We start from the raw sequence: 23,109 nt of genomic DNA, 5'->3' as shown, positions 1-23,109 counted from the left end.
AAAACCTAATCTGGGTCAGCACGCCGGCTATAAGCAAAGAAACCCAGATAGCGCTCTCTCATCGTTCTCTCGAGCCATGGCCCTGCAGGACCTGCAGCACTCTGCAGGCCAGATTGTGTATAGTGCCTGCAGCATGTTCTGGGTGTCTGCCCTAGAGCTCCTCCTAGTTGGACACACACAGAATATCTCCTAAGGAAGCATGAAGAAAAGTGAACTCAGAACCAGCTATAGACACACTGAGTTTAAAAATGAGCTGGCGGGGCCATCGACCCCCACTTCCTCCTCATCTCTTCAGTATGCCCTCCGTTGCAATGATGACAATTTAACAAATGTAAAAAATGAGACACAGCTATAAACCTTTCAATCTAGCATTATACACTCATTCTTAGTGCCATGGCTTGATTGCATCATTGCATGGGTTACAACTGATCACATACCATAAAATAAAAGTATATGTTTCTCCGCCCCACAAACAACACAAAACTCGTAAAAATTGTCCGGGTGTTATAGTGACATTGGTTTGTATTGTCAAAATGGTGTGTATAGGGAAATTAAATTAACGCTCCGTTTTGCTGAACATATTAGCATATTAGCTAAATGCTACACGGGGGGCACATTTCGGTGTTGCACAGGAAACAGTGCGGATGTGGTTTTATGGGGCGCAAACTCCTCTTCCGGTCTCTTTTCCCTTCGCCCCTGGACGAAAATGGTAAGTTGGAACGTTGGCGGACAGAAATCTTTTAACATCTGTGTGACGGGTCGTTTATCCGTCGCGAAAATGTGATTGTTCGATGTTGGATTGACATCGTAACCGTTCGGGTGAAGTATTTTCGAGATGAAGCCTCGTTTTATTAAGATTGACGCGGTTCCTGTTGCATCCATCCAACGTTTTTTGTGCTGCTCGTAGCATTGAGATTAAGGGCACAAAATGGGGCCCACGTTAGCCGGAAAGAGACTACAACGTGAATGTAACTCTAAACATCTCCGGTTATTCCCGGAGAGCTGCAACGAAAGAATAGCTTTTGTCAGCGTAATGTAAAAAACTAAACTGCGTGACTTGCGAGCTTTTCCATAGCGGCTAGCACAACTAGCCTAGCCGCTTCATCCAGGACCGAGTGTACACACTGTCAGCATGCAGCTGTGGCGAACATGCAAACGTCTGTAAGCAGCTGAAGGCAGGTAATTTGTCAAGATGTTACTTTTGTAGGGGCTTCATACTTATTTAAATACGTAGTAGTAATAATACTGAGGCAGTAATCAATATTGTTTTCCTCGCAGCAATCACCATGGTCCGATTGTTGCTTCCTAATCCTGAGTCTTGTCAATTATGTTTTTAAACACAAATGTCTGAACAAATGATTTCCAGTGATTTCACTTTTTTGTTTCTGAGACAAGACCGTCGGAGCTTTGCACTGTAATCAAGTCTTTGAGAATTGTGTCTGAACTCTTAAATATTCTTACTTCTCAGACCAAGGGAACATCCTCTTTCGGTAAGCGCCGGAACAAGACGCACACCTTGTGCCGTCGTTGCGGGTCCAAGGCTTACCACCTGCAGAAGTCCTCCTGTGGAAAGTGTGGCTACCCCGAGAAGCGCAAGAGAAAGTGTAAGGAATCTAATGACATGTACTGATGCTAAAAATATCTTTTTACTCGACACTTTAAAGACACGTGTGCTGTTGGCTTTGAAATGGACTGGTAAAGATAGTTATTGATCACTCGGGTATAATGTGCCTATATATATTTGTGGTCGGGTAGAACATGCTTGATAAGACCGTTCGATGCTGCTTACCAATGATGGCGAAAAATAAATGTCTGAACAAATGATTTCAATATGATATCAGTGTTTTCTCTGAGGTAAGCTTCATTGTTAGGAAGAGATCAGGGACATAAGAATTCATGCTCTGGGGTTCTGTGAGTATATTGAAGTTGGCTGTCAAATATCTTTGTGCTGCTAGATGGTTACAATTGTAACTTTTTTTCTCATGAAGTTTCCAGTTTAGGATCCATGTATTGTGTAAGCTTGTTCACTGACACTTTGGTAGAACTGAACAGTCATTATCGCGTCTCCTGGTGTCAAAAGGTGTGCTTTTGATAAAGGCCCATTTTATAAGACCACATATCTCTTTAAACCTGAATTCATCAAACTCCTGGTTATTTATGGTAAACTAACTTTAGTTTGTATTCCAAAAGCAATGGCATGCTTAACGATCGTGCCATTTGTGCCACAGACTTCCTGTTTATTCCTACATTATCCAGCTTTGCCTTGATGTGACTGGTCAAGCTGCAGTGATGCATACTGATTTTTTTCTTTTTTTTGTAGACAACTGGAGCGCCAAGGCCAAGAGGAGGAACACCACTGGAACCGGCCGTCTGAGACACCTGAAGGTTGTGTACCGCAGATTCAGGTACGCTCTTTAGACCTAATATTTGTGGCTAAGATAACACTGAGCAGAACACATAGGGTTTCTAGATGTGAAGAATTAGATTTGTAATTCTGTATTGAAAACACGTTTATTTGTGCTACAGTGTTAATGAGCTTTTTATGTCAAAATGGTATAAATGTTGATACGATTTAGCAATATAATTAACCCAAAGAGCGCAGTGAAAATGTGTTTGCTTTGAATCACTCCTAAAACGGCTGGATGCAATAAATGTACACTATATTTGCATTTAACCACTTGGAACTACAAACATTGGATCAGCTGTTAATGTGTTCACATTCCCAGAATGTAATATAAGCAAGATTCCTGCATCTTACGTTTAACTGCAAAGAAGATATTGGCGTACTTACCTAGTCAGACAGTTGTATTGATTTCAGGTTGAGCTGTGAAACGTTAAATAGGCATGTTTATAAGAAAGCCGGCTTACATAACCATATAAAAATGGTGTGTCAAACAAACATGGGTATAAACAATTTAAAACAAATAAACATGACGCCGTAAACTAAATCTCTGTCCCTAACATGGGCTGGAAAATAACTGCGCTTCAAAGAGACTGCTCACTTCACTTTCACTCAATTTGAAGGGGTGGGGGGGGCAGGAAGTGTGAGCTTTGTGAGAATAGTTATATTTCAAGACCGTTCGATGCTGCTTACCAATGATGGTGAAAAATAAATGTCTGAACAAATGATTTCAATATGATATCAGTGTTTTCTCTGAGGTAAGCTTCATTGTTAGGGAGCGTTCAGGGACATAAGAATTCATGCTGTCGTAACCATTGTTCCATCGTGCCACATGAATGTAGATAGTTACAATTTTAACTTTAATGTCATGGAGTGGCCAGTTTAGGATCCTGGTATTGTGTAAGCTAGTTAACTGACTCTCCTGGTGTCAAAAGTTGTGCTTTGAAAAATTTCCATTTAATAAGACTACAAATCTCTTTAAACCTGAATTCATCAACCTCCTGGTTCTTTATGGTGAACTAACTTTAGTTTGTGTTCCAATAGCGTGCTTAACGATCGTGCCATTTGTGCCAAAGACTTCCTGTTTATTCTGTTTTTAAACAAGTCAAGAAGAATTAAATATTTATGGTTTATAATTAATCAGCTCTCTACAGCTGTGGTTATTTTAGCTGGTTACCTTGCTAGTTTTCGGACCATCCTGCAACTACTGGTATTTGATGGAACTGTGGGGCATAAAGCTTATAGGACGACTATTAAATAGTGTGACTTTTTTTTCACCCAGATTTTCTGTAAAGTTATATTACTGTTTAAATTGCCATTTTCTGCATCAAGCTCACTCTTTTTGTTCTGTTTCCCAGGAATGGTTTCAGGGAAGGCACCACCCCCAAACCCAGACGCGCTGCAGTGGCCGCCTCCAGCTCATCCTAAAAGACACGTTTTTTGTTGAATAAATGTGACGTTAAACAGGAGTTTCAGTCTTGTCTCGATCTTTAAGCCTTATCGTCTGTCCAGTAACGGCAAAAGAAAGACCATGACTGATATCAACAGACGAACAGGGTGTTAAGAATTTATTCCCACTTCGGTCATTTATGCAAATCACTCGGAAAAGTTCAAACAAAGTTTTTTTTTGTCAAATCTAAACAGAAACCTGAAATAAATGGTGTTTTCAGAAACGTGAACTAGTGTTTTAATGTTGGAGGGTTCGTAGTGAGATCAGTGGGTACAAACAATATCTGCAGAATGACTTAAAATGTGGAAACTATCACTAAACCGCACCATGTTGTCATACATCAAGATATCTTGATACCAAAACTTAATGTGGATCAAATATAATGTTGTTTAATGTGCTTATGTTTAAACTATGATTATTTCAATTGTCTATAATTTGGTTTAAAAATTAAACCTGCTGAAACGTCTGCTTCAAAGCATGCCCATAAAGGGGCTTCAGGGGGGATACGTGTGAATTATTTTGCTCCAATCAAACGTCAACCATTAGCAATACCTTTTATTGATACCAATATGAACACGTGGTTAAATAGACTGAACAAATGCAAGTCTGTTTTTGATCTCCCAGAATGGCCTCACTCAAATGGTGAATCCACAGATCAAATGCACTGTGGTCAATAAAATGGTCCTTTTTGGTTCTGGGAAACCCCTTGCAGGTTAACACCCTGACCACATCTGTTTTTGCAGTGTGTAAATGTGGAAAGCCAAATGATTCACTCGAGTGCTGAATGCAAACAGTTTTCAGTACCAGAGCTCAGGTGGCCCTGCAACATACAGATACTTTCACAGGGCCTCAGTTGAGAAGTTTTCCATCTGCCCAGAGCTTCTAGCTGCGCTCCTGTCTGCCTCCTCCACTTCGTAAAAATGCAGCTGGGAGATAATCTGCAGCTCGAGTAGCGGAGCGGCCGTTTCAGAACATCTTTGGCAACGAAACGGACATAAATATTTAGCTGTAGCCAAACAATACTGAGATTTCTCAGATGACGACTGGGTGGAAGGCCGTTTACAAATGAGTCAACGGTTTGTGTTTTACGGCCGCAGCTGGAGACCACCACAGTGGAGCCAACCAGCATCCAAATGTTTGAAATATGGCTTTTCTCAGATTTTACATGGCAAGTAACAATAAAGACATTCGCACCAAACGAGGAAGTTCAGAGCTGTGTTTTCTTCCCATTGCCAGAACCTGAACTCTTCTGTCAACACATGTCTTTTTAGTATCTGTTGGTGGACCTGACGAGTCGAACCAGATCTGCAGCCTCAGAGGGAGAGCGTGGCTTCCATCACAGATAAGCCTGCAAGGATTTCACAGCATCAGTATTTCTCAACATAACTAATAGTACTCCCCACCTCTGGGAAATACTTTTTAAAGTTGTACTTCTGCCACTTCCACTACAGCTTATCTGTTATATCATTTTATTTATCACCAGTTTTATAGATTATGGATATTTACCATATTTTGATTTATACACATGAATATTTTATGTTAAAAGAAAAATTATGAAATAAGAATATGTATGTATTCCCAATAGCATTTTACAGCAATAAAAACTCTAAAATAGTACAGATACCTAAATGTTGCTAACTGCCGGTATGTTTGACTAATATTTATTAAACTAAATTGCAAGTTCTGTATCATAACTGAGGAACTTTATGAATTAAAGTGTTGTATGCTCTGGACACACAAGCTCTTCCTCCACTCCGGGGTCAGAGGTGAGATCATTCAAAACAAAGCCATGTGGAAGAGGTCAAGGTATACAGTCGTCATCACCGGTGTTACTAATAACGTTAGCACTGACGCAGAAGCAACAGATTTAATTAAGCCATGATTCATCTTTAATGAATCACATCAATGCTTTCCCCCCACTATGACATGTCGAAATGTGTTCCATGAAGCATGAGTAACAGGTCTGCTCAAGAAAGGATTTTTTTTTTTTTTTTTTTTTCTTCTACTTGTATATGCTTTGTTTTCATCATCCCACGGTGTTGGCGAATATCCTCCACAATTATAATATGCCTTGTCAACAATGATGAATTAGACCATGCTGGCATGAGTGTATGGAGGAAAACGTGAGAAGAAAGAAAAAAAAAGAAAAAAAAGCTTAAAAGCATGCGGTTGCAGTGACGCTCTGCGCACCAGCAGGGGGCGATAAAGACGCGTGAAGGCGAACGCGCCCCCAAGTCTCCGTCCCCCTTTTCCGCTGCTCCTCCGGACCGCAGGTGAAGGCGCAGTGCGGCGGGCTGCAGCACTCACAGACAGGACTCAACCTGTTGCACCGCCGGTCTGGCTGCTCTCGTGCTCCCGTGCTCTCCGTCTGTCCACAAGCGGGCTCTTCTCCTCCTCTGCGCCGCTGTTACACTTTTCTCACAGTTTTGTAGGAGTTGGCATCCTGAACCGAAGCTGCTGTCATGAGATGTGAGTATCTGCTCGTTGCTCGCTGCTGCTGCTGCTGCTGCTGCTGTGCGTCTTACCTTTCCGAAAAGAAAAACTGATTTTCAAACTGTTGTTGAAGCCTCTGTCCTAGGACCAGTGTGTGCTCTGCTCTTGATGTTGCGGGAGCCTGCATGCCGGGGTGATGAGGTTACCTCCGACACAGGTAGGTGAGAGGTCAATGTGCTTGGGTGGGTTTTTTGATGTATTACACTGTAATATATCTGTCAGTGAGTATTTGCTGCTCCAATGGCTGTCACAGGTCATTTGCAGGAAAACAATAGTGTTTTCTTTCCTCCTTTTGTTGGATCAGATCTTCTTCTGAGCACGGTTGAGCTGCCGGAGGCTTGTAGACATTCCTCTCCCCCTGATAACAAAAGCAGGCCCCGACAAGCCCGTCCCTGATAGAATAACAGGATTTATCTGCCAGAAGGAGCACTGCCAAAGAAAATCATTTATCTTACGTCATGTTTGACACCTTATTTCCCTTCACATGTTGATTAAGGAGAGAGGAGCATTGGGAGGCCTAAATGTGGATTTGACCAATGCAGTAAGATCGCTCTACTTATGATAGTAAGAGGTGCACTTTTTAAAAAACTTTTCCAGAAAGGTAACATTTCAAGACTTGTGGAAGAAGATAAATGTAATTGGATGCGTGTATTCCCTGCAGTGAAGCGTCCAGACAGACTTTTCCGGTCTAACCTGTGGCCAAATATGTAGTCTGACCTCTAAGGGCAACCCCCACGCCCCCGAAACACAATATACCATCCTGCCTGCCCATGGGGACAACATTATCTGCTCTCACACATGTGAACAAACCGTTTCACCAACTCTCGATATCTCCCCTCCTATACGGCCTATAAGTTGTATGATTTCTCGAGTTTCTTTTGGGTTCGCTGTTCGGAGACAGAGGGAAAAGGGTCTGCGTGGGCGGAGAGAGAGACACGTTTTTTTCATGCATGCGCAAGGATTTAAACCGTGTTATCTGCCAACATGTACGATGTAATATCTCACATGCTTGTCAAAATGTCTTTTAGACAGCCCCTTCCCTGTTTCTGTGGGTAAGAACATTAGTCATGAGGAGTCTTTCCAAGTATGACGTCAGGGGCCTCTTTCACCTCCTTGTAAAATACACGTCTCTCAAGACTTGTTTAAATCTTTATACAAGATACTGAATATTTTTTATAGAATTCCGGAAAACAAGTACTGCATTGGGAGCAGGAGTTCAATTGAATTCCATCACTTTATTTGCCTGCCTGAGTTCAATGTCAGTATTTGACACAAGTTCTTCTTTGTGTTTTCCCCCCACAGTGAACCCATGCTGTTATTTCCCCTGTCAGCACTGGGGTGTGTGTGTACGGTATGAGGAGGACACGTACGAGTGTGACTGCACTCGTACCGGCTACTCCGGGGACAACTGCACTTCCCGTGAGTCCTTCTCATATCCTCCCTTATTATTGAGTTTTTTTTAATGCAATTCCTTCGTACCCAAGACGGAAAGGATTAGCTGTCAGTCCGATGTAAAGGGCTATCTCATTTTGTTGTTGTTTAGTCAGGAAATAGGAGAACTTAGCCCCTGGCTCACAGAGTTTAGAGTTCTTGTCTAGACCCAAATATTTGGAAACAAAGCAGGAACAGGAGCAACTGCCAGAACGAGACCAGCTGGACCAGAGCTGCTTCTGCTCATCTCTTCCCCAGACCACCTACCTACCTATCTATCTATCTATCTATCTATCTATCTATCTATCTATCTATCTATCTATCTATCTATCTATCTATCTATCTATCTAACTATCTATCTATCTATCTATCTATCTATCTATCTATCTATCTATCTATCTATCTAACTATCTATCTATCTATCTATCTATCTATCTATCTATCTATCTATCTATCTATCTATCTATCTATCTATCTATCTATCTATCTATATATCTATATATCTATCTATATATCTCTCTCTCTCTCTCTATCTATCTATCTACTATCTACAATCTCTTCCGCTCTGCTTCACATTAACAAGGAACCCACACATAGTCCATAATCAGAAGGGATGTATTTGGCTGACAGTTTGGTAGCTACATCCGGCTCTCCAGGCTTTAGTCCAGTGAAGTTTCGCTTTCTCACGAGAGGAAGGACGGAAAAGAACAGGAATGTGGAACAGGAGATTGGGAAATGGGTTTGAAACACTTTTGTTTCAGGCTTCGGGGTTTTTAGAAATATTAATGTTACTACCAGTGGCGGCTGGTGGAATTTTTTTTTTGGTAGGGCCATCCAATCAATTTCAACAAACATCCCAGTATGATTCAATGCAAAAAAAGGTATCAAACATGCATTACTACTTTGTAGTTATATATTTTACATTTATTCCAACACTGACGTAATAAGGACATCTTATTCATACAATTGAGTATATTAATATATATATATATATATATATATATATATATATATATATATATATGTATATCAGATATTTTGTGCAGATATCTACAATATTTACAAATATTACTGGATATATTCCATATTTCCAAAACACAAATATTGACAATTAGTATACTTTATAAATATTCTTAATATTCTTATAATATTTTTTTTAACCTTGTGGCTCAAGGTGGGTGATGACCAGGCCCCGTGGCCCTCTATTGGCGAGTCGCCACTGGTTACTACACAGATGACGGCTAGCTGGTGTACACAGTGGAGCAAGTTATCTATTAGCTATGTCGCTGTGATAGTTGTTGATCGAGACCAAAAAACGGAGCTAGAAGAGAGTGAATACTGGAGTTACATTCGTCACGTGGTCAGAAACACGAATCCAAATAAAAGCTTATTTGATTAAACAAAATGTAATTTTAATTGAGTTTAACATATGAGCACAAAACTGAAATATGAAAATGAAGATGTTAAGATAGTTGACATTGTCATCTAAAAGAAAATGTTCAGTTTAATTAGCTCAAGCCATTGAGACTTTTGGGGCCTTGGGACTGTAAGGATGACGTCAAGGTGCTGAAACACGTCGGCTCTCTGAATTGCTGAGCCGGCTTGCTGAGTATTCTCTCGGACTGGGATTTATTGACATTAACATGCTCAAGGGAAGTTTTCCCCCTTTGGAATCCTAGCTCCCAGCCCTAAACTTCCAATAATAACAATTTAGTCAAGTAAAGGTCTTTTCTAATGTGTCCTCCCACCACAGCGGAGTTCTGGACCAGAGTGCGTCAGTACTTAAAGCCCAGTCCAGAGGTGTTGCATTACATCCTCACCCACTTTAACTGGCTCTGGGACGTCGTCAACTACACCTTCCTACAGGACGTCCTGATGCGACTGGTTCTAACAGGTCCGGAGTCATCTGTCTATTCATTCAATGAAATTCATTCAGGGTTGTCACATAGCCAACGTGTGGAATAACTTGTTTTCATTTATCAGTGAGGTCCAACTTAATACCCAACCCTCCGACCTACAACTCCAAATATGACTACCTCAGCTGGGAATCCTACTATAATCTGAGCTACTACACTCGGATTCTGCCCCCAGTGCCGAAGGACTGCCCTCTACCTCTGGGGGTCAAAGGTTAGCCCCTCATTTATGTTTTATCTAAGGTATCGATAAAAGTATTGTTTCGCTATCTGTACCGAACCCAAGTATTGTATTGCCACTAGTAGCAAAAATACTCAAATACTGTAATATATGCATACAACATTATGATAATAGCAGAAGGGACAGCCACTACGTTCTATATCATAAGGTAGTTTAAACTTAAACAGTTTGATAGTTCACTTTGTATTTTACAAGATGATCGTATGTGCTAGATATAAAATATTTTAAAAGTGTAAAATCATTCTTTATCTAAATGTATTCAATATAAATACTGCAAGTACCTTAAATGAATCACAGTACTTGAGTAAATGCAGTTACTGTTGGTTGGTATCTATACATCAGAAGTATCTAATGTATATGTGTTTGCTCGCCACGGTGACGTGCATGCCGGTTGTTGACCTTGGCTGGTTCAGAAGGGCCGTGCGATGTGTTAACTGGATCAGTCCTGTTTTCACAGACGCACAATTTCAGTATTATGACTGCAGGCGCGGCGTATCTGGTGTTTGGCCCCCTTGCTCTCTTTGACGTCGTGGTGTTTCTGTGCAGGCAAAGCTGGGCTGCCTGACCCTGAGATGCTGGTGGAGAGGCTGCTGAAGAGAAGGACCTTCAGACCCGACCCCCAGGGCTCCAACCTGATTTTTGCCTTCTTTGCGCAGCACTTCACCCACCAGTTCTTTAAGACCTACAACAGCATGGGTGTGGGCTTCACCAAGGCTCTAGCGCACGGGGTTAGTCCATTTACAGCTTTTGTCCTTTTCAGTGAGAATAAACTTTATTTGAGAAGCACTCTCCTTGACTCTGTCTTTCTAGCTCAACAGCTTTGCATTCATGCTTTGAATGATTAATTTCCTCTTACTCTCTCGCTCTCTCCCGTGACACATCCAGGTGGATGCGGGGCACGTTTACGGAGGCGACCTGGAACGTCAGCTTCGGCTCAGGCTTCTCAAAGACGGAAAACTCAAGTATCAGGTGAAAGAATCAAAACTGTGAAAAGAGAAAAATAAGAGCACAAAGATGTATCTCGACATGTTGCTTGAGATTAGAAGAAGTACTTTCCATCCCAAGGGCAGAGGCAAATAACTACTCACTCACAGGAGAGGGTTGGGAAAGACATTCATTTGTTCTCTCTTCTTCCATCCCCCCCCCATCAGTTAGTTAACGGCGAGATGTACCCTCCCACTGTGGCTGACGCACCCGTGAAGATGAGCTACCCCCCTGGGGTTCCTCCTGAGGCTCAGCTGGCTATTGGTCAGGAAGTGTTTGGACTCCTCCCAGGTTTGGGAATGTTCGCCACGCTCTGGCTCCGGGAGCACAACCGAGTCTGTGACGTCCTGAAGGCGGAGCATCCCACCTGGGATGATGAGCAGCTTTTCCAGACCACGCGCTTTGTCATCATCGGTGAGCTCGACAGAAGTTCGACAATACTTTGAACTAATCCTATTCCTTAACGTTGAGCTATTTCTTTAATGCGCTTATACTTTTAACTGCTATATAATGTGCTGCCCTACATTTCTGTAACAGTGCATGTCGTCAACCCCTGTAGAAGCTCACGAACGACTTGAGTTTGAACGTGTTCCGTCATGTTCAAACATTTAAATGGGTCTCTTTGTGTCTTTGCACCTTTCCCTCAGGTGAGACAATAAAGATAGTGATAGAGGAGTACGTGCAGCACCTCAGTGGATACTTGCTGAAGTTGAAGTTTGATCCCACCCTGCTGTTTAACTCCGACTTCCAGTATGGGAACCGTATCGCTCTGGAGTTCAGCCAGCTCTACCACTGGCACCCCTTGATGCCGGAAAGCTTCCTTATTAACGGAGATGAACTGTCATACAAGCAGTTCATCTTCAACAATACCGTTCTCACACACTACGGCATTGAGAACCTGGTGGACTCCTTCACTCGGCAAGTTGCCGGTCAGGTAATGAAACATCTGAAATATGCAGCAATAAAAACATAACTTTTCTTGTGTACAGTTGTTTGGAGATTCACGTAGTTAGAACTAGCTCTTAATTAGTTAGAACTTTGGGGTATAATCGGCAGTATTGCTGGCTTCAAATATCCAGAATGCAGTTTTTGGCATTCACACTTCACGTTTTGCTGGACTTGTATCCTGTAAGTGATGAAAGGTGAGTACAGAGTGGACTTAGCTAATGCTTTGATACAGTTGGGAGACCAACTGAGGTCGGTCGGGATTGTTATAGTTATACTATAACGCTTTATGTTGGCCTGAACACAAAGTATAAAAAAGGGAAGAGGGAAGACATGCAATAAAAGTCGTAGCTAATTTTTTACATAGATCATTACTTTTACTAATCTTCAATAGCATAGACTTTTGAAATATAATCTCAGGTAATCGCACACAACCCAGTCCATTCTAGGCAAATCCTAGCACATCCACCTGATCTGCTGAGCACTCTTTACTGGCGAATAACATATACAAATACAGTACATTTAATATTGTCTTTTTTTTACTTTTTTTTTTTTTACGTAAAATACTCAATTCCTAAACCTTTGTCCACCAGATTGGCGGTGGCTTTAACATCAACCCTGCGGTGAGCAAAGTGTCTGTGTTGGCCATTAAGGAGTCCCGCAAACTCCGCATGCAGTCCTTCAACGAGTACAGGAAGCGCTTTAACCTCAAGCCGTACACTTCGTTCCAACAGTTCACTGGTGAGGAATGCAGCTCTGTGTATGGACCACGGCACACAAATGCAACCTCTAAAGCGCGGGATTTTACACTTTTACAACTCTGCTGAGCCAACATTCTCATTCTTCTCCATCCCAAGAGCCATTGCTGCTGCCATGGCTGCAAAGTTATAGAGGAGTCCTTGGTGCATTGTATTGAAGATTATTGTATTAACTGTGCAATATTTGTGATTTGCAGATAACGAGGAGATTGCCCGTGAGCTTGAAGAATTCTACGGTGATATTGATGCACTTGAATTTTATCCTGGCCTGCTGTTGGAGAGAACACGTCAGGGGTCCATTTTTGGAGAGAGCATGGTGGAGATGGGTGCCCCCTTCTCCCTTAAAGGCCTCCTGGGAAACCCTATTTGTTCTCCGGTCTACTGGAAGCCCAGCACCTTTGGGGGCAAAGTCGGCTTTGACATCGTGAACTCTGCCACACTGAAGAAACTGGTCTGCAAGAACACCAGGACGTGTCCTCATGTGGCGTTCAGGGTACCAACAGAGGAGCAATCGAAAACGGGGCATGAAGACAGTAAAACAAGGACTGAAGAGCTATGACTCAAACACCAGAAGGTTATGGTTTAAGAAAAGAAGAAAAAAAAAGGCTGCTGCCAAGAAAAAAGATAAGATGTTTGTGTAGAGAACATTCACTAATGGTTGTTTGAATGTCACTGGATAATCATACAGTATGAGAACTCGCCACACATGAGCAAATCAGTGAGAGTATTAACATTGAGTTTTTGTTAAATGCTTTGTGTCTGAAGATTGAAATACCATCATGTTCACGCTGTCCAGTAATTAAGGTATGTATTGTCTGTGGATTTATTTAAAGAAAAATGATTGAGCCGTTCATTGAAATAAAGCTATAGACACAAAGTGGATTATTGTCCATTCATTTAAATTGGTAGTGGTTAAAATGGTTGTTTTTACTATCCATTCAAATGTGCCTCTGATGAGTCACTATTTCCACTTTCATGTTTCACCCACTGCTTCTTGTTAATCCTGTTTATTTTGGCTTGAGGCTGAATGATGACGGGAACACAAGAAAGAGACACGTAATGTTATTTTATCAATAAACAACATGCACAGGAATGTTTAAAAACACATAAAAACCGAAGCGCAGATCCCTTTTGACTTCGAAACATTTAGGTAAATTAGGATACGTATGAGATTAGTCATATCTGACCAAACAGAAAATCCACAAATTTTATTTTCAGATTATTGAAATGTTGTAGTATTAACAAAAGGAAGAGTTAACCTATACTTCTATTAATATTATTATATCATGGTACCTTTTGTGGGAAATATGATTAAGTCAACATGTTTCTCTTAGCAATGTTGGTGAGCCTGCCAGCGTGGTCGTAGTAGTAGTAGTAGTAGTTGTGGTATAAGCACCATCTGTCATACTCAATAGTCACATTGCCCTCTAGTTGTGAAACTAGGAACTGCATAATAATTCCAACATTACATTACATTACATGTCATTTAGCTGACGCTTTTATCCAAAGCGACTTACAATAAGTGCATTAAACCATGAGTCCAAACTCAGAACAACAAGAATCAAGCAAGTACAATTTATTCAATACAGTTGAACTACAAAGTGCTATCGGTAAGGGACATGTAAGTGCTACCAAAGTGCTACTACGGCGCTACCTTCCCTATTCAAGGTATAGTCGAAAAAGATGTGTTATTAGTTTGCGACGGAAGATGTAGAGACTTTCTGCTGTCCTGATGTCAATGGGGAGCTGGTTCCACCAATGAGGAGCATCTTCCTGCAATTCCTACATCGAGGCAAGGAACCCGGATTAGTGGTGGTATCATGTTGCCTTTACTGGCTCTCTGTAAAATCCAATCCACTGCACGGTTACTTCTATCATACTCCATAATTTAAAATATAAATTTAGATGACAATAACGCCATAAGAAAAACTCTGCATCTTAGCTACTTTAAGTGCCTATAGTGTGTTTCAGGTGTTTGATTCTATCAAAAAAAATATTTTTAATAGACCTATTAGGCTTGCATTTCCGTGCATTTCCAAATTACCACATTTGAGGTATTCATGAAGGCATCATACTCCCGAGTTGTTTGCGGCAGCTAAACTAGCACATAAGCAGGAGTGATTTTGGGGGAGTTGGTGATATTTGACTACCCTTAGCTGGTCATAAAATCAAGGTAAGATAAGCAATGGACATTATTATCTTTTTGTAGCGGTGTATGATGCTAGAGAGATTGATTACATCTACACTCGTTTAGCTAATGTATACTGTTTGTCGCAGGAAGTCAGTGCAAGAATAGCTAGCTAGCTCACTTTCTCAAACAAGATTATGGGATTGTCTCTATCCTCTTTACAGTAGCGTTGAGATACTTGAGGAAACTGCGAAAATGGCGACGAGCTGGCTGATGTAAGCTAGGTTATCTGATGTAGCTAATGCTGGCCATCGTAGCTGTCACATCGCAAAGGGTTCAGAGACAATTTAGCGGTTAACGATAGCTCGGTGTTTGCTCCTACTGTGTTTAATTCATTTTATTGGCGTCAACAACATCTAACGAAAGAGCTGTAACGTTAGTTAGGCATAATGTTATTTGTCTTTTGCTTCCTTACTACTGTTAACAGGAGAGTGGGTGTCTGTCTCTCCATCTGTGCACATTATGTTGGCTTACATACGGCTCAGTGCATCATTAAAGGCCTCTTAGCACACATTTTGTTGACACACTTAGCTTAAGCTATGTACAATGCAGTTGCCCTATTTTTGACAAACCCTTTCTTTCTAAACTATGACAGCTTGGACGGCTGTCAATCTGGGTTATTGTTCTCCACTGACTTAATGTGCTCTGCAACACTATTGTGTGATATCATAGTTGTTTATCTGTAGAGGTCTCATCTATGAGGGGTTAAAGATAAAGCAGTACTGTCAGCTGCAGCTCAGGCAAATTATTAGTCAAATTACTCAACAAAATGGAGACAGCCTTTATTATTCAAATGTAGTCTAGCAATTTACCAGCCTGTCCTGTGCTTGCAGTATGAAGATGAAGCTCATGAGTCACAGTAATAATAATAATAATAAACAGATTCCTTCTTGTGTGAAACACTAAATAAGCGCTGTGTTGTGTCCTGTAAATAGATGTAGAGAGTTGCATTATTACCCTATCTAACACATTAAAAACTTCAACCATCTGGTTAGCCGTTGTCATGACGACTCTGGATGACAAAATTCTGGGCGAGAAGCTGCAGTACTACTACAGCAGTAGTGAGGATGAAGGCAGCGACAACGAAGATGAGGATGGGGAGAAAAAGACCATCCGGGACACAAACGTCGGCGAGCCTGAAATAGAATACAGCGCCGATGGAAGTGCTGTTAACACGGGTACTAATATACACACACTGCCCAAATAAGAATGCTGTGCAGAAATTTGTAAAGGTATTACAGTGACAGTCTATTCTCTCTCAGGACCAAAGGGTGTCATCAATGACTGGAGGAAGTACAAGCAGTTGGAAGTGGAGCAGAAACAAGAGCAGAAGAAAGAGATGGAAAGACTGATCAAGAAGCTGTCGATGACCTGCCGCTCTGACCTCGACCTGGAAAAAGACAAAGAGAAGCAGAAGGCGCTGCAGGACAAAATCAAAGGCAAAGTAAGTAGGATGAGGACAAACTATAGACATGGGACAGAAAGAAATGCTTGGGAAAACCGTGTTCCTCACTCCTAGCTGACTCTCTCTTGAAACTGTGTCACACCCCCTAACGGGACACTTGCTATGGGAAAAGACTAAATATAGGCATGATATTAATTAAATACAACCTCAATAGATTGTGGAATCCCTGCGCCTCCATCCTCTAATTTCTGACACAATCTAATTATGGATTAGTGAGTTTAGTGACACATTTTGTTTCACTTTGCATACATTCAGGCTTTTGTTCAGATGAGTAAAAACAAACAACCTCTTATAATGTGTTTTTATTTATTGAGATGGATGTCTTGGTAGGTGGATTTAATTACCTTTTGGCCAGAGCCTGGGCTAACTGTTTTTTCCTCCATTTCCAGTCTTTGTGCTGGGCTAAGCTAACCATATGCCGGTTGTGTTCATATTTACGGCACAGACAACTGTTCAGTTTTTAATAACTATTTGTTAACTTTTAGTAATGTGTTTTCTTCTCCGTCTGCCTGACAGATGACCATGCAAGAGTACAACATGCTCCAGGAAGAAGAGGATGACGAAGACTTCCTCCAGCATTATCGCATGCAGCGCATCGAAGAGATGCGGCGCCAGCTCTGCAACGGCAAGCGCTTTGCGCAGGTCTGTGAGCTTATTAGCGGCGAGGACTTCCTGGAGGCTCTGGACGAGGAGGACAAAAGCACACTGGTCATGATCCACATCTACGAGCCCGAAATCCCGGGCTGCGAGAGCATGAGCGGCAGCCTGATGTGTCTGGCTCAGGAATACCCGCTGGTCAAATTCTGTAGCGTACGCAGCTCGGCCATCAGCACCAGTGCACTGTTCAGAGACAGCGCTCTGCCTGCTCTGCTTGTTTATAAAGGAGGCGACCTGATCGGCAACTTCGTGCGGGTGACGGACCAGCTCGGGGATGACTTCTTCGCTGTGGACGTGGAGGCCCTGCTGCAGGAGTACGGCCTGCTGCCTGACAAGCCCCCCAACTCCCAGAAGACAGTTCGCAACGGAGCCATCGTACAGACCACTGTGAGCGATGAGGACTCTGACCTTGATATAGACTAGAGCCTTTATATCGTCTATGAATTATTTGCTTTTGAAACGTGTACACAGTCTGAAAGGACTATAGATGATTTTTATGTAAGTGGACCCCCCCCTAGTGATGACAGATTGAGCCAGGATTGCTATGTTACTACTCATACAGCCAGCAGTGAAGCAGAACCAAAAGTAAATGCATCATGGCTGAATGATTTTACTCATGACATCAATCCATGGTAAACATAAGTTATCATAAAAAAAAAAGCACATTATTTTTGCCATTATTTAAATCAAGGACCTGTGAGAATAATGTAGATGTTAGTTTAAATGTTTTGTTTGAGCTGTGACTGTCTCTATTATTTATTCATTGTGTTAAAACACAATCGTTGTTTTGTTTCATTTGAATCTTCATTGTATTGAATGTGTTTCACTCTATAGAATACAAATCCTGCAGCCCAAACTGAATCGTAGTTGATTTTATAACTTTTGTATGTGCTGTACCATTTGAAATAGGGAGGTGAATAAACAAATGTTGGGACTCAGTGCCTGCTGTATTTTCTTTATTTATCAAAGTCCAACGTGAGGGGATGATGGACAATAAAACGTGTAGTGCATACTAACAGTGGCTCCATTTGATTGGAGTAATGTGAAAGGCTTGCTATGATTAATCCACTGCACACCACCTGCACATTTCCCTCAAGAGTTGAGACAAAAATACAACTAAGAAGGGATTGATTGATTATTGGTATTTGTTGGATGGCCAGAAACACAACTCCAAATGAATGCTAATGTTTCTCTGAAGTGTTAAATATACAACTTTATGCCATCATATTCACAATAACCTTTATAAAGTGGCAAAAAATAAGATTAAATATTTAATCCTTGAGTTTATTTCTCAAGGAATTCAAACTACTCAATGTGTATCAGTGTTCATAGCTTAAGGGATACAAAAAAAGAAGTGTTATATAAGTAATTTTATGTAATTACAATCCCGTGTTCACTATCATAACGACCACAAAGGAAGTTATTAAAGGAGTCAGCAGGTTTAATCTGCTTTCGTCCTCTGTGCTCCACCAACAGGCTCCTTTCCAGTCCAGTGAATTCATCAGAGGGGATTGGTCGAACACGGATAGGTCAACTCAATCCTTTCCACTCAATAATCACTCTGAAGGGGGAAGAGCCGGGTTAGAGATAATCCCGGCAATCGCATCCAAACTCACTACTCGACCATTATTACAGCATCGTTTTGACTTGTGCCCATGGGACACAATATAATAACTTTGCTTTCTATGAACAATTGAGTGCCGGAGTTCTGTGTAGCTCTTCCGTGGACACCCGGCTAATGGAGCCTAGAAATATGTCATCAGCAGCAGGGTGAGGCACAGTGACGTCAGCAGCCGGAGGGTCGTTTCTTCACGGAGGGGAGCAGCCGAATCGTGAAGGTCCTGTCCACAAAAGGCATGCTCCAACAGAAGATGGGTCTCTGCGCTGATGCCTGCATGGAAGGGAGAAATACTGTCACATCATCATCGCATTGAGCCCCTTTAACCTACAATTTGTGTGCAACATAACATGTTGTGCTGCTAGAAGGCTCATTTCTGTCAGAGTAGATTTGCATTTCACTTTGTTATCCCTCTGGTGCTGATATGACCCGTAAGCCTGATTGCATGCGACATGGCATGAAATCAATGCCAACTAAAGGCCACAACTCGCTCGCCTCAATGCAGTAAATCGTCTGGAAGCTTTGGAATGTTTTCGTCCGCATGTCGCGATACACACCGTGTTCTGACCATTCGTCCCACAGATGCTGGGCCTCCTCATCGTGATGTTCACGGTGTTCGTGATGATCTGGGTCTGCGTGAATCACGAAACACACACAGAAATACTGAGTCAAATGTAGTGGTTCTCTGGGTGAGGTCAAACAACAAAAAAGAGACGCAACATGATAACGTGAATGAATGAAGACAGCATGGAAAGGATTAAGAGAGAGCAGACGGGACACAAACAGGAAATGGGAGTAAGGGGAATAAGCAGGCAGCTGTTTTGACCTTGGGGGCAGAGCGTTTAAAAACACAACATTTCACAAGACTAATATGCATTTCAGTAGAGGTCCCACAATGCATAACCTGGCCTATATTATTCATCCCGTCTTCAGATAAAAATGAAATTCAACGGTTGTATTTGCAAATACAAAAGCAATATGTGTACTCATGTGAAATGGATAATAAGAATTAGAATAAGAGTTAAAAATATAAAAAAATATATGAAGGATGACAATTCTAAGAAAATAAATGTTTCTTACTTCAATTTTTTAAAATATATATACACTGTGTATATCGATGGTAAAAGACTCCGTACCATTTGAGTGATGCAAGAGCATCCGTTTGAGTTCCCTGAAGGCCTGGGTGAGGTTTTCCAGCTGGTCGTGAAGGTGGATATTCTCCTCTATCAGTGCATGAATTGTATCCTGCAGTTCAAAGCTCCGACTTTGCAGGACCAGCAGAGTCAAGGGCATGAAGAAAAGCGCTGGCCTTAGTCCCCTCATAGCGTCCACCACAGCCTCCATCACATCTTCACATGCCAAGCCATCCCTCTCACATGTACATCTCACTCCTGTGTCAGAGAGATGTGCTCCGCTGCAGAAATGATGGCTGCAGAATACTTTATCAGCTTAAACTCAAGGGGAGGTGACAACAGTTCATTTCTTTCCAAAGCCATGGATGGAAAGCTGCCAGTGGGCTGCTTTAAAATCTATCCAATGTTTCTACCTCAGTGACGAAAGCAACACGCCCCGTTTGCTTCAGTACAAGCTACTGGTTTAAACTAATGCTGTGTAAAAACCAGAGACAAGAAATGTTTAGAGTTGAGTTTTTCAGAGATTTATATAAAATACAATCCAGAAGAAATGGGTAAAAAGGGAAGCTGTGCCAACTGCGTCCTCCTGTTCGATTAGTTGTAGCTCATTTGTGCACATCATCACTGGGGAAACATTAGGCCAGTGAGGTCAAGAGGATAGTACTTTAGGACTTGGATGCAATTATATTCCCTGAAATATGTTGGAGATTTCAGCTGATCTTAACCAGCGTCTCGAGGGGCAGAGATCATCCAACAGAGGAAGGTCAGTAAAACTTACTGACCTGATTATAGCCACAACAGCTACATGTTTTAAGTTGTGGGATGTTTACTGCACAAGAAAAAGCACATGCCTCAAAAGCAAGTCAAAGATATTAGTAATTTACAACAGAGGTACATGTCCTGTTATTAGAGTTGTACCATGTATAAGACATTCACTTTAAGGGCTGATATATGTATTACAATTTAATGTGTGCGACAGCTTTCTTTTCCAAATTGGACGACAAAATACAAAAACACTGACTTAATCCTTCACTGAACATGAGTGATGTTGCCAGAAAGTTTTGCTCTTTTACACTCAGAATCAATAACTATGACAATTATGCAGTAAAAATCCATGGGAATGACCCGATTCATTACAATACCAAATAACTGGTCAGACAACACAGATGTAGTAGGATTCAAGTAAAGACACAAAACAATGCAGTGTTTTTTCCAAAGAAAAAGCTTTTATTTATTTATCACGTGTATCCGCTTATGCTGTCTTGGCAGCCCTGGCGCGCTTCTTCTTGACCACAACAGGCTTCTGGCTCTTCAGAATTGCACTGGCACGACGCAGGGCAGCCTGGGGAAAAAAATGACTCAAATTATGTTCCTGAACATTTTGAAATAGAAACTACAAATTAAGAACCATCATACAAATAAGAATGTTGCCTAGAAATCACAAATTAAGCTCACCATGCGCAGGTCCTTTCTGTACTTGTTCTTGCTAATGATGTGCCTCAGGCTGTTGAGGGTGGCACGAGAGTTCTTGTTGATGGTGATCTTCTCGTAAGAGTTGGCGGGTTTGTGCTGGCCTGAGCAAGAAAACAAAGTAGATGTTCCAATGTTACCACATTAGCTGCAATGATCCACAAAAAAGAACCTGAGACCGCATAAAGTCTGAGGTTACATAAATCCTCCATCTTTCTTAAAGTGCAGTGCTCATCTGCACCACGTCTTGTCCTTACAGATCAGTCTGTTATCTCTGAATCCAGAGATAAATCAATTGTGTAGCCATAAGTTAGATGTTAGCTAATAACTGTTCTAAAACAGTCAATTGGATTTCTTGAGTTTCTGCAATTCAGTGCATTAGCAACCATTTGAACACATTGGAAGTAAGCATATACATTTCCAGGAAGCATCAGTAAGTGACAAAACAAGTAGCTGCTGTCCTTTACAAACGCCACAGATATATTAAATAGCCTAGTGTGTTGTGGACATTCATTAACAGCAGCATTCAGGTTGTGCAATGTTAATTCAGAATTTTAATTCTAATCATAATGAAAACAATGTGAGCATCAGGGAGATGGTGAGTTTTATTTCATGGAATAAATCACTTGTTTTACAGACACAGGAAGTGTCTGAAGATGGAAATTGTGTAAAATGTTTACCTTTACGCTTCTTGAGCGCCACGACGATTCCCTTGCCATCGGCAGCAGGCTGCACACCAACAGTCTTCCTGTGCACCAAACCATTGAAGCGGAACGAGTTCTTGGACTTCAGGTTGTTGGCCTCCTGTCACATGAATACATACAAGTCAGATAACTCCCAATGGACAGCTTGTGTTGGTAATACAAACTATTACGCAGTTATTTCAGTCAAGACCAGTCCTATCATATCCCGTAAGCTACTACAGGGTGCGCACTGAGCACTTGGTGTACATTACAGCAGTTTGTAGGCATTGCTTATTCATTTTGTTTGTTAGCATGCAATAACTGAACTCCATTACCTAATCGGCCCAAACTATACTGTACATCAATAGCATAAAAAAAAGAAAAGGCTTTCAGTATTCAAAGACTTTTTGGGAACACGTAAATGTGTCTCGTCTCCAGTGTTAACGGAGTACATACTCAAAAAGTACGTTTATCAAGTACTATCTGGACTCCTATGAGCTGTGAGGTCTGTCAGTTAGGCGGTCTGAGCAGAGACAGGCAGTGGGATTTTACTCACGGTGCTGTAGGTCTGTCCGTTCCTCTTGATGAGGAAGCTGGAGCAGTTCCTGATGACCATCCACTGCAAATGGGACGACATGATGAACCTGGACAAAACAAGACGGAGCAACTTTAAGAATCGGTTAGGAGGTCCAGCCATTAGATAGTTGCAACTGACGGGCGTCATGTGTTTGCTACCATTTTTAAAATAACTATCAACTTAACGTGTTCACTTGGTTGCACGATTCTTTAAATTAGCCAACAATTAAATGGAGGAATTATTGGCTAAGTATGATGAAATATGATAATGTGTGTATTCAACGGTTGCACTCATGAAGACAGTACAGCACAGTTAGCTAACGTTAGCTAGCTAAACTCCGCGATGGGGCTGATCGAGCACGATGAGGCCTAACATGGGCGACGTGCTAACAAATGTATCTTTCCATTCCTACATTATTCAGGAACATTTCACGCCTCATGGGACGTAAAACAATCACCATACAAATAATATCTTACTTTCTGAGACAAAATACAAGTGTGAAGACACAATAAATACAGTTTAGTACGTGGCTACTAGCTGCCGATGCGACCACGTTACCTTTTAGCGGACGAAGAGGACCGGAGAGACCGGAAACCGCTTCACGCAGACTTTGACACAAATCACTGCGCACCAACAAATACTTTCTTTATGAATTATTTACCATAAAACACACATTTGTATCAGTTTTTAAACATATAATGA

General features: G+C 41.5%; 3 protein-coding genes and 3 non-coding genes across 9 annotated transcripts; 5 read left to right on the top strand and 1 right to left on the bottom strand.

Annotated features, from left to right (window-relative positions):
* Window positions 1–618: 618 nt before the first annotated feature.
* On the top strand, window positions 619–3,870 carry rpl37 (ribosomal protein L37). The gene is made up of 4 exons (XM_034546395.1): window positions 619–709; window positions 1,469–1,604; window positions 2,321–2,405; window positions 3,760–3,870. The coding sequence occupies exons 1-4, from the start codon at window positions 707–709 to the stop codon at window positions 3,827–3,829; spliced, it is 294 nt and encodes a 97-aa protein (XP_034402286.1). The 5' UTR covers window positions 619–706; the 3' UTR covers window positions 3,830–3,870.
* On the top strand, window positions 1,316–1,397 carry LOC117741022. The gene has a single exon (XR_004610674.1). It is a non-coding gene; the product is annotated as a small nucleolar RNA SNORD72 (small nucleolar RNA).
* On the top strand, window positions 1,783–1,861 carry LOC117741021. The gene has a single exon (XR_004610673.1). It is a non-coding gene; the product is annotated as a small nucleolar RNA SNORD72 (small nucleolar RNA).
* LOC117741020 lies at window positions 3,088–3,166 on the top strand. The gene has a single exon (XR_004610672.1). It is a non-coding gene; the product is annotated as a small nucleolar RNA SNORD72 (small nucleolar RNA).
* A 2,120-nt stretch (window positions 3,871–5,990) lies between the features above and the next one.
* pdcl (phosducin-like) lies at window positions 5,991–17,865 on the top strand. 3 transcript variants are annotated; one of them, XM_034546394.1, is made up of 15 exons: window positions 5,991–6,320; window positions 6,418–6,501; window positions 7,647–7,763; window positions 9,529–9,669; window positions 9,759–9,902; window positions 10,476–10,657; window positions 10,815–10,898; window positions 11,081–11,327; window positions 11,561–11,847; window positions 12,452–12,599; window positions 12,814–13,149; window positions 16,025–16,166; window positions 16,205–16,214; window positions 16,584–16,625; window positions 16,786–17,865. In XM_034546394.1, the coding sequence occupies exons 1-15, from the start codon at window positions 6,314–6,316 to the stop codon at window positions 17,347–17,349; spliced, it is 2,535 nt and encodes an 844-aa protein (XP_034402285.1). In that variant the 5' UTR covers window positions 5,991–6,313; the 3' UTR covers window positions 17,350–17,865. The 3 variants fall into 3 exon arrangements, with proteins under 3 accessions (XP_034402285.1, XP_034402283.1, XP_034402284.1); XM_034546392.1 differs by lacking the exons at window positions 5,991–6,320; window positions 6,418–6,501; window positions 16,025–16,166; ... (1 more) ...; window positions 16,584–16,625; window positions 16,786–17,865 and adding an exon at window positions 7,497–7,538 and having other exon boundaries at window positions 12,814–13,479; XM_034546393.1 differs by lacking the exons at window positions 5,991–6,320; window positions 6,418–6,501; window positions 7,647–7,763; ... (7 more) ...; window positions 12,814–13,149; window positions 16,584–16,625 and adding exons at window positions 14,673–14,789; window positions 15,800–15,982 and having other exon boundaries at window positions 16,067–16,248.
* A 3,018-nt stretch (window positions 17,866–20,883) lies between these two features.
* On the bottom strand, window positions 20,884–23,012 carry rpl28 (ribosomal protein L28). Of its 2 annotated transcripts, none has more exons than XM_034547649.1 (5): window positions 22,966–23,012; window positions 22,387–22,474; window positions 21,828–21,951; window positions 21,133–21,251; window positions 20,884–21,019 (listed from the first exon to the last, which is right to left on the bottom strand). In XM_034547649.1, exons 2-5 carry the CDS (start codon window positions 22,465–22,467, stop codon window positions 20,930–20,932), a joined length of 414 nt encoding a protein of 137 aa, XP_034403540.1. In that variant the 5' UTR covers window positions 22,468–22,474; window positions 22,966–23,012; the 3' UTR covers window positions 20,884–20,929. The 2 variants fall into 2 exon arrangements, with proteins under 2 accessions (XP_034403540.1, XP_034403542.1); XM_034547651.1 differs by having other exon boundaries at window positions 22,884–22,971.
* Between the last annotated feature and the right edge of the window lie 97 nt (window positions 23,013–23,109).

The sequence above is a fragment of the Cyclopterus lumpus genome, chromosome 12 (genome assembly GCF_009769545.1).
Source record: "Cyclopterus lumpus isolate fCycLum1 chromosome 12, fCycLum1.pri, whole genome shotgun sequence".
Classification (NCBI taxonomy): Eukaryota; Metazoa; Chordata; class Actinopteri; order Perciformes; family Cyclopteridae; genus Cyclopterus; species Cyclopterus lumpus.
The sequence above is the reverse complement of the archived record's forward strand: the minus strand, read 5'-3'. Positions and strand labels throughout refer to the sequence as shown.

What these genes read in the sequence shown, in the direction of transcription:
- rpl28 (XM_034547649.1), bottom strand. Translation starts at nt 22,467, where the DNA reads ATGTCGTCCCATTTGCAGTGGATGGTCATCAGGAACTGCTCCAGCTTC. An exon ending in ACGGACAGACCTACAGCACC is followed by an intron (nt 21,952 to 22,386) that starts GTGAGTAAAATC and finishes TTCATGTGACAG; the next exon opens with GAGGCCAACAACCTGAAGTC. An exon ending in GGCGCTCAAGAAGCGTAAAG is followed by an intron (nt 21,252 to 21,827) that starts GTAAACATTTTA and finishes TTTCTTGCTCAG; the next exon opens with GCCAGCACAAACCCGCCAAC.
- rpl37 (XM_034546395.1), top strand. An exon ending in CGAGAAGCGCAAGAGAAAGT is followed by an intron (nt 1,605 to 2,320) that starts GTAAGGAATCTA and finishes TTTTTTTTGTAG; the next exon opens with ACAACTGGAGCGCCAAGGCC. An exon ending in GTTGTGTACCGCAGATTCAG is followed by an intron (nt 2,406 to 3,759) that starts GTACGCTCTTTA and finishes TCTGTTTCCCAG; the next exon opens with GAATGGTTTCAGGGAAGGCA.
- pdcl (XM_034546394.1), top strand. An exon ending in CTCGGCAAGTTGCCGGTCAG is followed by an intron (nt 11,848 to 12,451) that starts GTAATGAAACAT and finishes TTTGTCCACCAG; the next exon opens with ATTGGCGGTGGCTTTAACAT. An exon ending in GAAAACGGGGCATGAAGACA is followed by an intron (nt 13,150 to 16,024) that starts GTAAAACAAGGA and finishes AATGCTGTGCAG; the next exon opens with AAATTTGTAAAGGTATTACA.